The sequence below is a fragment of the Carlito syrichta genome, unplaced genomic scaffold (genome assembly GCF_000164805.1).
Source record: "Carlito syrichta isolate Samal-C Ts95f unplaced genomic scaffold, Tarsius_syrichta-2.0.1 Scaffold308238, whole genome shotgun sequence".
NCBI classification, from domain to species: domain Eukaryota; kingdom Metazoa; phylum Chordata; class Mammalia; order Primates; family Tarsiidae; genus Carlito; species Carlito syrichta.
Genome location: NW_007252334.1, coordinates 336,724 through 351,988, shown reverse-complemented (window position 1 = coordinate 351,988; position 15,265 = coordinate 336,724). Strand labels below are relative to the sequence as shown.

The 15,265-nt window shown below is 43.0% G+C and overlaps 1 protein-coding gene across 1 annotated transcript in view; it reads left to right on the top strand.

Annotated features, from left to right (window-relative positions):
- The window catches only part of TIAM1 (T-cell lymphoma invasion and metastasis 1), a 227,495-nt gene that overhangs the window by 100,561 nt on the left and 111,669 nt on the right, over window positions 1-15,265 (top strand). Inside the window, exons 7-8 of the mRNA XM_008065337.2 lie at window positions 11,197-11,421; window positions 14,703-14,888. Coding sequence (XP_008063528.1) covers window positions 11,197-11,421; window positions 14,703-14,888 — 411 coding nt within the window. The remainder of the gene's footprint in view (window positions 1-11,196; window positions 11,422-14,702; window positions 14,889-15,265) is intronic.

Genomic DNA, 15,265 nt, shown 5'->3' with positions numbered 1-15,265 from the left:
CACTATTTTGTTGAGCAGAAGACTAAATGTGATAATGCAGTTAAGTGTCTTAGAGGTAGCAAATAATTAATAAATCTTAGTTACAGTTACCATTTTATTTTTATGCTTGTATTTATTTATTCATTTATTTTTGAGTCAGAGTCTCACTCTGTCACCCAGGCTGGAGTGCCGAGTGGTACAATCATAGCCACCACAGCCTTGACCTGCTGGGCTCAGGTGATCCTTCTGCCTCAACCTTCCCAGTAGCCAGAACTACAGACATGCTGTCTCACCTGGCTTTTTTTTTTTTTTTTTTTAAATTTTCGAGACACGATCTCGCCAAGTTGCCCAGGCTAGTTTCGAACCCCTGGGCTCAGGTAATCCTCTCGCCTTGGCCTCCCAAAGTGCTGGAATTATAGGTGTGAGCTATCATGCTTGGCAATTTCTTTAATTTATTAAAAGCCACATCAAACTGTTGACCCTGGCTGAGCTTGTGATACTATCTTAAACCCCTGTCATCAACTCTTACCCAACAAGCTCTTCCTCGTCCTATTTTAATAGATTTTTTTTTCAGAAACCCAACTCAGAACTCTTCAGTTTACCTCGTTGACATGTTCTCCTTGATCTTTTTGTAGTTCATAAACATGATGGTTGGGTATTCACGTGCATGTGTGAGATATGCCACCCTCAAAACTTGTTGCATATTTCTTGTTACACATTGCCTGCTACATATTACCTGTTGGACAATGAAAAAAGAAGAAAAATAGAAAAAGATATAAAATACAAAAGGAAATATTATACTTGTGGCTTTTGTCATTCTGTTGGAATCATCTTGCTGGACGTGGTGGCCCACGCCTGTAATCCTAACACTTTGGGAGGTGGAGGTGAGAGGATTACCTGAGCCCAGGAGTTCAAGACCAGCCTGAGCAACATGGTGAGACCTCTTTTCTACAGTAAATTAAAAAATTAGCTGGGCATGGTGGCACATACCTGTAGTTCCAGCTACTTGGAATACTGAGGTGGAAGGACCACCTGAGCCCAGCAGGTCAAGGCTGCGGTGGCTGTGAGCTTGCCACTGCACTCCAGCCTGGGTGACAGAGTGAGACTCCAACTCAAAAAAATAGAAACCATCCTGAATTCTTATTTGTTCATCTCTGGTGTTTATATCCTTCTTAACTTCACGTTGCATGCTGGGTTTTTGTTCCCTTTGTTAGTTTCTGTGTTGACTTAGCCTATAGCTAAATCCTATTTTTCCAAAATAGGACTGTGGATCGCATCCCTTCCCCAAGCCAGCCACTTTAGAAATATTTACTTTTGATTTTAGCATGGATTAGTGTGACATGATTAGGATGTGTAAAGCCCCAGGCAAAATTTCTTTAGAGGCTCTTAACCTCTATAAGGCATTTGACTCGCCCCAGATGAGCTGGTCAGCACCATCCTGATAGTCCAACTTCAAGGAATCTCTTGAAAGAAATACCAGACCAACTGGTGGGTACCATCTCTGCAAAGTCCCTGCCACAGACTCAAGTTCAAGAGCTTAAGGCACCTACTGATACCACATGGTGGGTTCAAGGAGAGCTCCTTAAAAGGGAAAAATGATTTAGGAGCCTGAACTATGGGGTCCCCTGAGGTGCTGGGACTGGGCAGGAGCCCCCTTGTTTACCTTTTAGGAGGGTACTAACAGGGTGAGGATGTTGAAGTGTCGAAATTAGTTCTATTCCCTACCACAGATGCATCCGATGTTTCCCACACTGCAGAGGTGTAATTGTGGCCGTGGTATACAATTTGTATACTGTTATGTATCATGCAAATGATATGTTACTAACACCATTCTTCTTCCTCTTCTCCCATTATTTTAAATTTGTAGTAAATCAATATGAACACTGTTAGAAAGAATTCAGCTAGCCTTAAGAGGCTTCTTCTTTTCTCCCCACGTGCCCTAACCACCATTGTTCTCCAGAAGCAACTAGATACAATATTTTAGCTAGCGTTTTGTTTTTGTGTGTATGTTCTTGGATTTGTCCTCATTTCTCATTAACATGCTTATATTGCTATTTCTTAATGGATTTTAGATATTAACTATTGACTTTTTGTTAAGATAGATGAATATTTAGCTGCATTATGTGCAAATTCTTCTTTCTTCATCTTCCTCTACAGGTATATAAAAATTTAGCATTAAAGCAGTAGTCAATGTTGTTGTGTTGTTGTGACCATACACACAGTATGGCATATAGCTGCTGAGCCAAGTAGAATACTGTGATTTTATTTCTTTTCCAGAAGAACTTTTTTTTTTCCTGTTGTTAGTGATGACTTCTTTTTTTGCAGGGAGGGGCCCAATTTGCTTATTTCCTGGTTACACAGCAGTGATGTTTTCTAAATCTCAGCACGTTAGGGAGTTGATCAATGCTGTTTTCCCCTTGAAGCCTGCCCTCCCTGGCCTGTCATCCTGCTCCTGGGTGGCTCTGCTCCAGGTTTCAGGTACCTTTTCCCTTTACCACCCAGTGAGATTCTTGCATCTCAAGTCTTCCTTTTTTTTAAAAAATCAGAGTCTCACTCTGTCACCCAGGCTGGAGTGCAGTGGTATGCTTATGACCACCCCAACTTCGACCTGCTGGGCTCAGGTGGTCCTTCTGCATCAGCCTTCCAAGTAGCCGAAACCGTAGGTGTGCGCTACCATGCCCTGCTAATTTTTTGATATATTGAAGAGATAAGGTCTCACCAAGTTACCCAGGCTGTATGTGAACCTTTTTTCTTAATAGGTTGGTTTTCACACAAAAAAACCTATAGTAACTTCCTACAGCATGGTGCATATTTGAAAATGTCTTCATTCTACTTTTATTTGAGCAATTTGGAATTTTAACTTGGAAATCATTTCGTCTTGGCTTAATTATTTTCTGATGACATCCTTGTTTCTGATTGTCTTCTGTGCGCTTTATTTTCTTTTTTCTATCTGAAACACTTAAAGTCATTTTCTTATTACTGGTGTTCTGGGCCTTCACACTGAGTTGCCTTCTATTGACATTTTAATTTTTGATTTTTGTTTTTTTTTTCTAAGCCCTGCCCACTGACAGTCTTCCCTCCCTCCCTCCTTCCCTTCCTCCCTTCCTTCCTCTTTTTCCTTTCTCCTTCCCCTTCATCCCTTTCCCCTCCTATCAGTCTCATTATTCCCTTTCATTGTAATCCATGTTTTTGTTTACTTGTTTATAGCTTCAGATTCTCTCTTGCATCTCTGAGGATACTTTAGATTTTAGGGACACTTTCTCTGCTTCAAACATAGCATCTCCTTTCCTCTACTAATGCTTCTTCTGTGTGTTTTGGTCTCTGTCTTTCATGCTGGAGGCTTTCTGCAAATGTCTGGAAATTCTTGACTGTCTGGTCATACTTACATCTGAGATACCAAAAAGCCACTTGAATGTCATCTGTCATATTAGGAACTATAGGAGGCTTTCACATTATGGACAGATAGTAAGTTGCCTCTTTGGAGGGACTTTAGTTGATGATATTTGTTGGTCTTCTTTGGGGCCTATTCAACTTTGCTGGAGATGAGTCCTGGCCTTGCCTCTCACTGGGTAGGCTTCTATTCATTCCCCTTTGCAGCAGACAGCTCCTACTGCTCTTGTGTTTGGCTTCCTGCAGAAGTGCTTCTCTGCTTTTCCAGAGAATGAACCTGGAGTGGATGAGGGGGTGGTGAGGTCAGGGTGAGAGAAGTGCACAGTCACATGACTTTTTTTAAAAAGCATTTTATTTTATTTTATCTTCTGAGTCTCAGTCGTCGCCCAGATTATGCTTTGACTTCCTGGGCTCAGACTATCCTTCCACCTTAGTCTCCCAAGTAGCTGGGAATATAAACACACACCACACTTGGCTAATTTTTTAATTTTTTGTAGAGATGAAGTCTCACTGTGTTGCCTAGCCTGGGCTCAAGCAATCAATCCTCCTGCTTCGACCGCCTAGAACGCTGAGATTGCAGGTGTGAGCCACCATGCCTGGCCACGTGACTTTTTTTTATTGGGGGAGGGGAACCTCATATTGAGTTCTCTTTAGATATTAGAAAGGCTAGTTTAATTAAGGCTTATATAAACAAAACTCTTAAATATGATAAATGTAGAACCAACGAGAAAAAAGTCTTTTAAGAATTCCCACAGGAACTTTATTCCTATCTAGCCTCTTACAAATGGTAGCTTAATCCTTTTTCCTTTGAAAGGAAAAAGTTTGACCTACTTTACAGTTATTCTTGTGTTTCTATAAACTTGAATTATCCAAATTTTAGTTTTTCAGATTTGGCGTGTATTCCCTAGTGTTTCTCTTGTTTAAAATGAATTTCCCTTTTCCCGCCATTTATGTAAACCACTGATTATCTGAAATCACCGAGTGTCCTCCACGCAGTTGGATAATTGAAGCGACCTCTATTTAAATACATAATGAAGCCCAGTCTTAACTCTGCACTCAAAAGGACTCTTATGCAAAATGCAGTTTCTGTTGATTATATTCCTCTGTTGGCAAGAACTTTGCCTATTCCCTTCACTGAACTTTATACAGTATTTATAGCATCCCCAGAAGGCAAAGAAAGAATCACAGAATTCACTCTCTACCTGTCTGTTGCTGTTTGTTTAATGGAAGGTGATGAGTAGGAGAGGGGCTGGGTGGTCTCTCCTTCTTTCCTTTGTGACCCATCGTGGACCTGATGCCCCTAACTAAACTTGCTTGGTTTAGCAGGTGATGCAGGTGGCTTCATATGGCTTTTTTTCTATCATGTTCAAATGTGGACCCTGGAGAGGCCATGCTGAAAAACATGGTGTCCGGTTAGTAGTCGGCTGTGAACGGTTTTGAGCTGTGAAGCCTGTGAATAGTTATGAAATGTTTCAAGACTTTTCTCCGCTTAACTAGCTGTTGAAAGCAGTCCGCCGAGAGTTTGTTTTCTCTCATCAACACGTAGCTCCCTGTGTGCCACTGCAAAAGAACAAACTTCACTGAAAAGCTCATTTAGTGAATTGTGTTTCTGAGAAATTGATTTGGCTTAATGATAGGGAATGGCAGGAACCGCTGTTTTATTTAGACAAGACAGCGGGAGCAAAAATTCTCTCTAATGGAAACTACCTTCAATCACTGACAGGTTTTAAAAGAGTTTGGAGGACTGAGGCATACCTAATGGTTAAAAGGGCTGATGGCTAAATTTTTCATAAAACCGTCATTGTGCATTTCCATAGATGCTTCTCTGGGTTTGGGGGATTTTTACAGGTTTTTTTCCTTCAATTTTACTTTTAAACAATTCTTTTTCCTTTTTAATTGGGGTGTAATACACCTACTATAAAATTTACCATCTTAACCATTTTTAAGTGGACAATTCAGCAGCTTTGAGTACATTCACATTGTTGTGCAACTATCAGCACCGTCCATCACCCAAACTCTTTTTCATCTTTCAAATCTGAAACTCTGTACCTGTTACATAACTGCACTCCATTTCCCCTTCACTCCAGCCCCTGGTGACCACCATCTTTCTTTCTTTCAAATAAATACGTTCCAGGGTACCTGCTTTGCCAAAATTAAATATCTCCTTTTCAAAGGGTATTTAGTTTTGACTCATACCAACTTCCCTACATTTTTACTTCCAAGTGGAATGAACACAACTCTGACATCAGAATGGACCATGTTTAACTGAGTTTGACTGGGATTCTCACAGGTAGGGGGAAGAAGAAGACCCTCTTTCACTAAGAAAGAGAGCAGGAGGCTGTTTTTCTACAGATCATATCAGATTGTGGTCCTCCTTAGAGTCCAGAGGGTATCATATAGATTCCTTTATCTTCAGAGCATCACCCGTTTTGCAGTGGAATTCTTACTTTGCTGTTCCATCTGTCAGGATGGGTTGGCTTATGCTGTGGTCACACACAACCCTCAGGTCTCAGTGTCTTAATGCACCTTCTTGTTCCTGCCGCATATCTGATGGAGGCTTACACTAAAGCTGTACTCATCTGGAACACTTAGGCTCCATGTTGACACACACTTCAGTGACTGTAGGCAAAGGGGCAACAAGGACGCGAATCAGGTTTTTGTTGACACGTGGCTTCTACTCACATTTCATTGGTCAAAACCAAGTGCCATGGCCACACCTGGCTTCAAAGGGGGACAGGAGAGTTCTGTTCTCCCCTAATTCTAGAAGCGGAGTACTCAACATATTAAGTGGCTCATCCTCGTGACCCTGCAGCCAGGAGCGGTGTGTTATTAAAAAATTACAGATTTAGTGGAGATTAGGGCTTACAATAAATGCCTGCACCTTTCTTAGTTTTCCTGGGCATTCCTTTCCCCATCTGTAAAATGGTCACCTGAGTCCCTCCTAGATGGATGATATTTTTTTTGGGGGGGGTTGAGTTGGAGTCTCACTCTGTCGCCCAGTCTGGAGTGCAGTGGCCGCTCCCGGCCACCGCAGCCTTGACCTGCTGGGGCTCTGGCGATCCTTCTGCCTCAGCCTTCCAAGTAGCTGGAACTACAGGCACGCGCTACCACGCCCAGCTAATTTTTTTATTTATTGTAGAGTTAAGGTCTCACCAAGTTGCCCAGGCGGGTCTCGAACCCGCGGGCTCAGGCAATCCACTCACCTCAGCCTCCCAAATCGCGGGATTACAGGCTGAGCCACCGAGCCCGGCTTGGTGGATGATTTTATTTAAAATGTTTTAAGTTCAAAGTGTGTATTTAGCACAGCTTGCTGCCAGAAGTCTCAGATCTTTCTATTGTTACTTGGTTATTATGTCACGGCCATAGATATTTCCTTTCCTTACTCCATGAGTTGAGGGCGGGGGCGGAATGGAAGATTCTAACTGAGACAGAGGTGAGAGGCTTGTCTTGAGGAAGTGGGTATGTACCGCCCCCTGTGCCTTGACCTGCCAGGTGTTTGTGTGTGAGTCAAAGCCTCTTCTTAGTGACACATGCCGCCTCTGCAGAGATTGCATCTGGGTTTCCCCACATTGTCCTTTTAATATGAGTGAAAACTCCAGCTCCCCTAAAGTCTGAAAGTTCCTCGTGTCCTCTGAGTTGTGCAGACAAAGTGGAAAGTGTTTGGGATCAAGGAACCAGCTTTTTATCAGGTGCTGCCAGGCACTTTGGAGAACAAAGAAATGATGCAGAAGGGTCAAGCTTTTTGAAACTTCCATTATAGTCTTGTGAAAACAATTCTTAATGAAAAATTAGAATATAAGGTATGATATTTTTAGGATAGTTTTGGAAAAGTTATACTTAAATATTCGGGTCATGTATGTTGAAAGGATTTTTTGGGGGGAATGATACTATTAAAGTTTAACATATACGCAGAAAAATACATATTTTGATGGTGTACTTTAGATAAACTGAACACACCCGTGTCATACACCTATGTAACTAGCACCCAGATCGAGAAGCAGAAAGTAGCCAGCACCCCAGAAATCCCTTTTGTGCGTTTTCCCAGTTCCTACCCCTTGCTCCCCATTCCCACCAAAAAACTTCTCTCTGGACTTCTTTTTTTGGTTTTGTTTGTTTGTTTTTGAGTCCTGGTCTCACTCTCATCCAGGCTGGCACCATCACGGCTCACCACAACTTCAACCTCCTGGGTTCAGGAGATCCTTCCACCTCAGCCTCCCAAGTCGCTGAGACGGCAGGCACACGCCACCCCGCCTGGCTAATTTTTCCCACCTTGGCCTTCCAGAGTGCTGAGTTTACAGGCGTGAACCACAGTACCCGTCTCTCTTAAACTTCTAATAGTACAGACTAGGTTTACCTATGTTAGTACTTCAAATAAAGAGAATCATAGAGTACATTCTCCCATGTTGTCTGGCTTCCTTTCTTCAGTGTTGTGTGTGCAAGATTTATCTGTATTATAGTATGTACTGATAAATCCTTCGATCTCATTGCTCTGTAGTATTTCATTGTGTGATCACTTCACATATTTATTTATTCTACTGTTTTTTGTTTTGAGTCAGAGTCTCATCCTGTCGCCCAGGCTGGAGTGCAGTGGCACACTCGGGGTCACCGCAGCCTCAACCTGCTGGGCTCAGGTGATCCTTCCACCTCAGCCTTCCACTGCGCCCTGCCCATTCGATAGCCAGTGGGCATCTGGATAGTTTCCAGTTTTGCCCATTACAGATTATGCTGCTGTGCATGTTCTGGAGCATATATTTTGGTGACCATATGAATGCATTTCTGTTGCGTATATCCTCAAAGTGAGCTTTCTAAGTCACAAGGTATTCATATATTCAACTTTTGTGGGTAACGCCAAACCGCTTTCCAAAGCAGTTGTTCCAGTTTAGTGTCCAGTCTGCAGCCAGCAGCTCGTAAGAGTTCTGGTTGTTGCATATCTTTCCCAACACTGGATATTTTCATCTTGGAAGCTTTTGGGTTTTTGTTTTTTTTTTTTCTTTTTAAGGGAATGATCCTTATTAGATTGTCTTTTCATCTGAGCTGTTTCCTTTTATAATAAAAAAGAGGCGGGGAAAAATAATAATTTATTTTCCTAATAAAATACTCACTTATTCCAAGAGGGATCGAGATCCAATAGTCAAAACATTTTTACAGTGCACATGGCAGAGGCAAGCCTGGTGCTTTCATTATATGTGGGAAGATCTTGAACTCTGTTTTTTATGTAACTTCAAAGTAATGTGTGACAGCCGGGCACAATGGCTCTCGTCTGTAATCCCAGCAATTTGAGAGGCGAAGGGGAGAGGACTGCTTGAGCTCAAGAGTTGGAGACCAGTTAAGGCAACATAGCCAGACCTCATCTCTATGAAAAGTAAACAACAACAACAAAAATTAGCAGCATGTAGTGGCGCATGCCTGTAGTCCCAGTTACTTGGGAGGCTAAAAAGGGAGGATCCCCTGAGTCCAGGAGATTGAGACTGTGGTGTAAGCCGTGATCATGCCACTATACCCCAGCCTGGGCAACAGAGTGAGACTCTGACTCAAAACAAACAACCAATACCCAAAGTGATATGTAAAGACAGTATAAGATAATGACCTTCAAAGAAGAGGTATGCATTAAGAATTTGAAGCAAATTTAAAAGTTCAAGATGACTCTCAGATACACACGTGTATTTTTTCTTCTAAATTTCTCAGCCTACAAGTTTTTAGTTGTGGCTTTCAGTGCCTTTATCTTGTCTCTTCTTCCCACTCAGTCTTCACAAAGTGAAGTGTTTTGTCAGGTGGGACGTCTATTGTTTCTTTCTTTCTTTTTGTTTTTGAGTCAGGATCTCTCTCTGTCACTCAGGCTGGAGTGTAGTGGCATGATCATGGTTCACTGCAGCCCTGACCTTTTGGGCTCAGGCAATCCTTCTACCTCAGCCTTGTGAGTAGCTGGGACTCCAGGTATATGCCACCACACTCGGCTAATTTTTAATTTTTTTTGTAGAGATGAGATCTCTATGTTGCCTAGGCTGCCCTTGAACTCCTGGGCTCAAGCAGTCTTCTGCCTTGACCTCCCAAAGTGCAGGCATGAGCCACCAAGCCTGACCTTCTGCTGTTTCTGTATGAGAATGTGTAGCTTATTGAAATCTTCTTTATCCACAGACAACAGGTTTTTTTTTAATCAACATGACAACTGCTGGATCATTTAGTTTTGCCCAATGTGAGATAGCTTTGTTGACAGACACTGTTTTTAATATTTGATGTCATTTCTTTAGTGGAATACAAAGCCGATGAGATTCAGAAATAATAGATACAGTAGTCCCTTGATATAAATTTCTATTGCCAGTTAGCATAGAGAAATGTGCTGGCCAGGTTCTATTAATATAATTTTGTTTACAAGCCATCGCTCATATGAGTTAGAAAATTGAGAAGATACATCAAAGGGAAAAAAATCATTGTTTTAATGCATAAAAATGATGTTAGTAGCTACTTTAGTATTATAGCGATTGATTAGACTTTTATTAGCTAGACTAACTTCTGAGCATTTTTTAAACTTCTCTGGGCTTAATGGAATACCCAGAAACATCCAGTACCTCCTCACTTATAAAAACTCATTGATTGAATTCCTAAAGAATTCTTTTTTTTTTTTTGAGTTGGAGTCTCACTCTGTCGCCCAGACTGGAGTGCAGTGGCTGCTCCTGGCCACCACAGCCTTGACCTGCTGGGCTCCAATGATCCTTCCACCTCAGCCTTCCAAGTAGCTGGAACTACAGGCGTGCGCTACCACGCCCGGCTTATTTTTTGATTTATTGTAGAGATGAGGTCTCGCCAAGTTGCCCAGGCGCGTCTCGAACCTGTGGGCTCAGGCAATCCACTCACCTCGCCTCCCAAAGACGTGGGATTCCAGGCTGAGCCACTGAACCCGGCTTAAAGAATTCTTAATAGCAAATTATTGCACATGAGCTGTCTCTCCTCAACTATTTGGATGTTTGCCTTTCAGAACACCCTTGAGTTCCACTAGTCCCACTTTGAGGTCACCTGCTCACTGGTGGGTGTCACCCGACATTTGAGAATGTCCTTCTCAAACAGAACACTCTCAGTGCATGGAGCGTTGCTGGGTGACTGCAATTCTTGGTTGCTCCCATGGGGTCTCCTAAGAGAGTATTTCTTCTGGCTTGAACCACTTCTCTAACCCTAGTTTTGTCATTGCTGCTTAACTCTGGGATAGGTTGAGTTGCAGAAGTTCATTGTGGGTTGGGCTGGTGTGACTTCCTTGATCAGTAATGTCTCTCAGCCCCACTCACGCCTTGTAACTGATCAGTCCTCTCTGGAAACTGACAGTTGCTTCACAGCAACTCTCCTTTTCAAAAACAATTTTTAAATATGGGGGGAGGTTGTTTTGTTTTGTTTTTGGTAATAGAGATGAGGTCTTGCTATGTTGCCCAGGCTGATCTTGAACTCGTGGGCTCAGGCAGTCCTATTGCCTTGGCCTCCCAAAGTGCTGGGATTACAGATGTGAGCCATCACACCTGGCCCACAGCAACGCTCTTGACCAGAAACCAATCTGTTCACGTAGGAGTATCACATACTCAGGTGATTTCAGTGAGTACAGTGGGTGAGCAGACATGGAGGCTTTATTTAGTACAGCCCTTGAGGGGTGGGAGAGAGCAGGGTCTGACCTGAGACTTTTTGTCATCAATTTCCTGAAGGAGGAGGTCAAGTTAGCCTTATGCATGGGTGTCTAGACCTCTCACCTTGACTCCCAGGCATTGCTTCTCTGGAAGTGCACATGGTTCGTTTCTGTTAACTTCCTAAGAGGTGGCTCTTTCTTCTTGCTCCTTCTCCCCGGTACAGACCACCAGCCAGACAGAGCTTGAAAACTGGATCACCGCCATCCACTCTGCTTGTGCAGCTGCTGTCGCGAGACACCACCACAAGGAAGACACACTCCGACTCCTGAAGTCAGAAATCAAAAAACTGGAACAGAAGATCGACATGGATGAAAAAATGAAGAAAATGGGCGAGATGCAGCTGTCTTCAGTCACTGACTCCAAGAAGAAGAAAACTATATTAGATCAGGTAACCATTCTTCTGTGTTTAGACCCAGACAAAATCATTTGTCTTTTAAAAGTTTTTTTTTTTTTTGGCTGCCTTGTATTCATGAAACATCATTGGTTATCTGCTCGACAGCCTGTCATCCGAGCTGCTAAATTCTTTATTTTGACTGGCAGTTTTCTTCCATCTTTGCTCGCGATTGATTGTTATGAGCTACAGGGAACACTATTACATTAAATGAAAGGCAGAAACCCAGTAGAGTAGCCTTCCGGGACCCACCAATGGTGGACTGTTCTCGGGGATCTGTGTAATTAGAAGTCTGTGATTTCACTCCCTAAGTTGTCATATTGACTTGGAGCTCGGCTGTGGTGGGGATTCATTTCTGACACCTCAATAAATTTAGAATTCTAAATCGGAAAAAGGTGAAGTGCAGTTTTAAAAAAATGCATCTATAATTACTTTGCATGAGCATATTTCATGCTAAAAAGAAAAGATTTAGTGAAATGAGCAGAGGACATTTTTGCCTGCGATTGAGCTGTTTTAAAGTCAGCAATAGCAACTTGATAATGCCTTGAAACTTTGTCCTAATGCTTAGGAAAAATTATGTGATTAAATGATATTTAAATCATTAAACAATCAATGACATGAACCAGCCTGTGGTCTTCCACGTTTCTCTCCCTTTATTTTATTTTATTTTATTTTTATTTTTGTTTTTTTTTTGAGTTGGAGTCTCACTCAGTCGCCCAGACAGGAGTGCAGTGGCCGCTCCCGGCCACTGCAGCCTCGACCTGCTGGGCTCCGGTGATCCTTCCGCTTCAGCCTTCTGAGTAGCCAGAATTACAGGCATGCGCTACCACGCCTGGCTGATTTTTTGATTTATTGTAGAGATGAGGTCTCGCTGCCCAGGTGGGTCTCGAACCCGCGGGCTCAGGCAATCCACTCACCTCAGCCTCCCAAAGCGCGGGATTACAGGCTGAGCCACTGAGCCTGGCTATTTTATATTTTTTGAGTTGAGGTCTCTATGTCACCCAGGTTGGAGTTCAGAGACACAATCTCAGCTCACTGAGGCCTCTTCCACTGACCTTGACCTCCTAGGCTTAGGTGATCCTTCTGCCTCAGCCTCCTGAGTAGCTAGGACAACAGGTGTGTGCCACCACATCTGGCTAATTTTTAAACTTTTTGTAGCAACAAGGTCTTACTATGTTGCCTAGGCTGGTCTTGAAGCCCTAAGCTCCAGCAGTTCTTCTGCCTCAGCTTCCCAGAGTGCTGGGATTGTAGACGGGAGCCACCGCACTCAGCCCCTCCTATGGGGCTTTTCCTATGTTACCTGATACTGTATTTTTTAGACAAAATTTACATAACATACAATTAACCATTTTTAAGTGAACAATTCATTGGCATTTAGTTTATTCGCACTGTTTTACAACCACCACCTCTAGTTCTGAAACGTTTTCATCCACCCCCAAAAGGAAACACTGTATCCATTAAACAGTAATCCCCTCCCCACACTGTAGCCTTTGGAATTTAGTGGTCTCATATGAATGGAATTGCACAGTCTGTGACCTCTTGTGTCTTAACTTTTTTCACTGAACATCATGTTTTAGAGGTTAACTTATATGGCAGCTTTACATCAGTACTTCATTCCTGGTGTTTTGTTTTGTTTTGTTTTTATTTTGTTGTGTTTTTTTTGAGTTGGAGTACAGTGGCACCCATGCTCATGGCTACCCCAGCATCGATCTGCTGGGCTCTGGTGATCCTTCCACCTCAACCTTCCAAGTAGCCAGAACTACAGGTGCGCCTTCCACGCCCGGCTAATTTTTAATTTATTGTAGAGACAAGGTCTCGCCAAGTTACGGGGGTTGGTCTCGAACCAATGATCTCAGGCAATCCACAGGCCTAGCCTCCCAAAGTGCTGGGGTTACAGGCTGAGCCACCGAGCCTGGCCCATTCCTGGTTTTTGACTGAATAGTATTCTGTTGCATGTATGTGCTATTTATTTATTTATTTGTTTTTTGAGTCAGATTCTCACTCTGTCACCCAGGCTGGAGTGCTGTGGCTCACTCGTTGGCCACCGCAGTCTCGACCTGCTAGGCTCAGGTGATCTTTCCACTCAGCTTTCCAAGTAACTGGAACCACAGGCATGTGCCACAATGCCCAGCTAATTGTTTTTGATTTATTGTAGATACGAGGTTTCACCAAGTTGCCTAGGCTGGTCTTGAACCCCTGGCTCCGGCAGTCCTCTTGCCTCTGCTTCCCAAAGTACTGGACTTACAGGCGTGAATTACTGTGCCTAGCCCTGTATTTTAAATTGAAGTAAAAAGAGAGCTGTCTGCTCTTCATTGTTATCCATGTTCTTATCAATATCACTGAGCCTTCACTCTGTGCCAGACCTGGTGCTGATTGTCGCATTATCTCAGTTAAACATCACATCAGCCTTGGGCAGTAGGCAGTATTTTGCCATTTTGAAAAATGCAGGAATGTCTCCGAGATACACAACAGCTGGAACTCTGTATCCCAGAGTCTAGATCTCTACTGTCTCATGTCCTGCTGCCCACCCTGTGCGCTGGGCCGCCTACCTCTTCCAAAGCTCTTGGTCCATTTGTCTCTGACCCTTTAATTCATTTCATATTTCTTTGTATGAAAAATCACCTCTTGGGGAGTCATATAGTTATCTGGTTCTGGAAGTCTGCTTTTTATTTTTTTGAGTTGGCCTCACACTCTGCTGCCCAGGCTGGAGTATAGTGGTGTGATCACAGCGCTCCTCAGCCTTGACCTCCTGGGTTCAGGTGATCCTTGTCCCTCAGCTTCCTGAGTAGCTGAGACTGCAGGTGCATACCATCACTCCTGGCTAATTTTTTGACTTTTTTTGTAGAGACTAGGTCTCACTATGTTGCCTAAGCTGGCAGAAATTCCTGGGCTCAGCATTCCTCTTTCCTTGACCCCAGAGTGCTGAGATCACAGGTGTGAGCCACTGGTCCAAAAGTCGCTACATTTTTATCTCTTCTGTCTTGAGTTTGTGGCCCAGACCTCAGAGTGATAGACCTATAATGCCCCCAACACAAAATCTATGAGAGGAGAGAACAGAGCAATTAACAATATACTTTCTGTTTATTATGCTGAAGGCGTGATTACAGACCTTTGCAGAAGAAACCTATGTACTGAGAACCTTAGGGTACCTGTTGTTTGCTCATAGGATGATAACTGGTACCTTTACCACATAGTGATTTATAAGTTGTGTACAGGATCAAGTTGTTAACATTTGCTTTCCCTTTTCCTCACCTTTTCTCACTTTTTTACCACCATAGATATTTGTTTGGGAACAAAATCTCGAACAGTTCCAGATGGACCTCTTTCGATTCCGCTGTTACTTAGCTAGCCTTCAGGGCGGGGAGCTGCCCAACCCCAAAAGGCTGCTTGCTTTTGCAAGCCGACCCACGAAAGTGGCCATGGGCCGCCTTGGAATCTTCTCTGTATCATCTTTTCATGCCCTGGTGAGTAGAAGCTAATAAATTTTTAAAAAATATTAATCTTGATGCTTAATCCTGAGCAGGACTTGACAGTGTTTTTCTAGTATACTGCTGTGTGTGGATTTCTGAAATGTTCTCCCTTGGCAGCGGATGCGAATTTTCATTAGAACCTGTGTTGAAATGTATTACTGAAGCCTCTCTTGAAGGGGCCTAAGTGGTTTGCAAAGAAATTGTGAAAGGTGCTGTCTTCTGAGTTGTTCTTGTGTAGTGTTTGTTGATAGCTTTTGTCATCTTTAGGCAGTGCCATGGTTGGAACCCAAATACCTATTTTTTTTTTTTTTTTTGAGAAAGCAGGATTTATTGAGAGGACAGAAAAGCTCCCACAGTGAGAGGGGACCTGA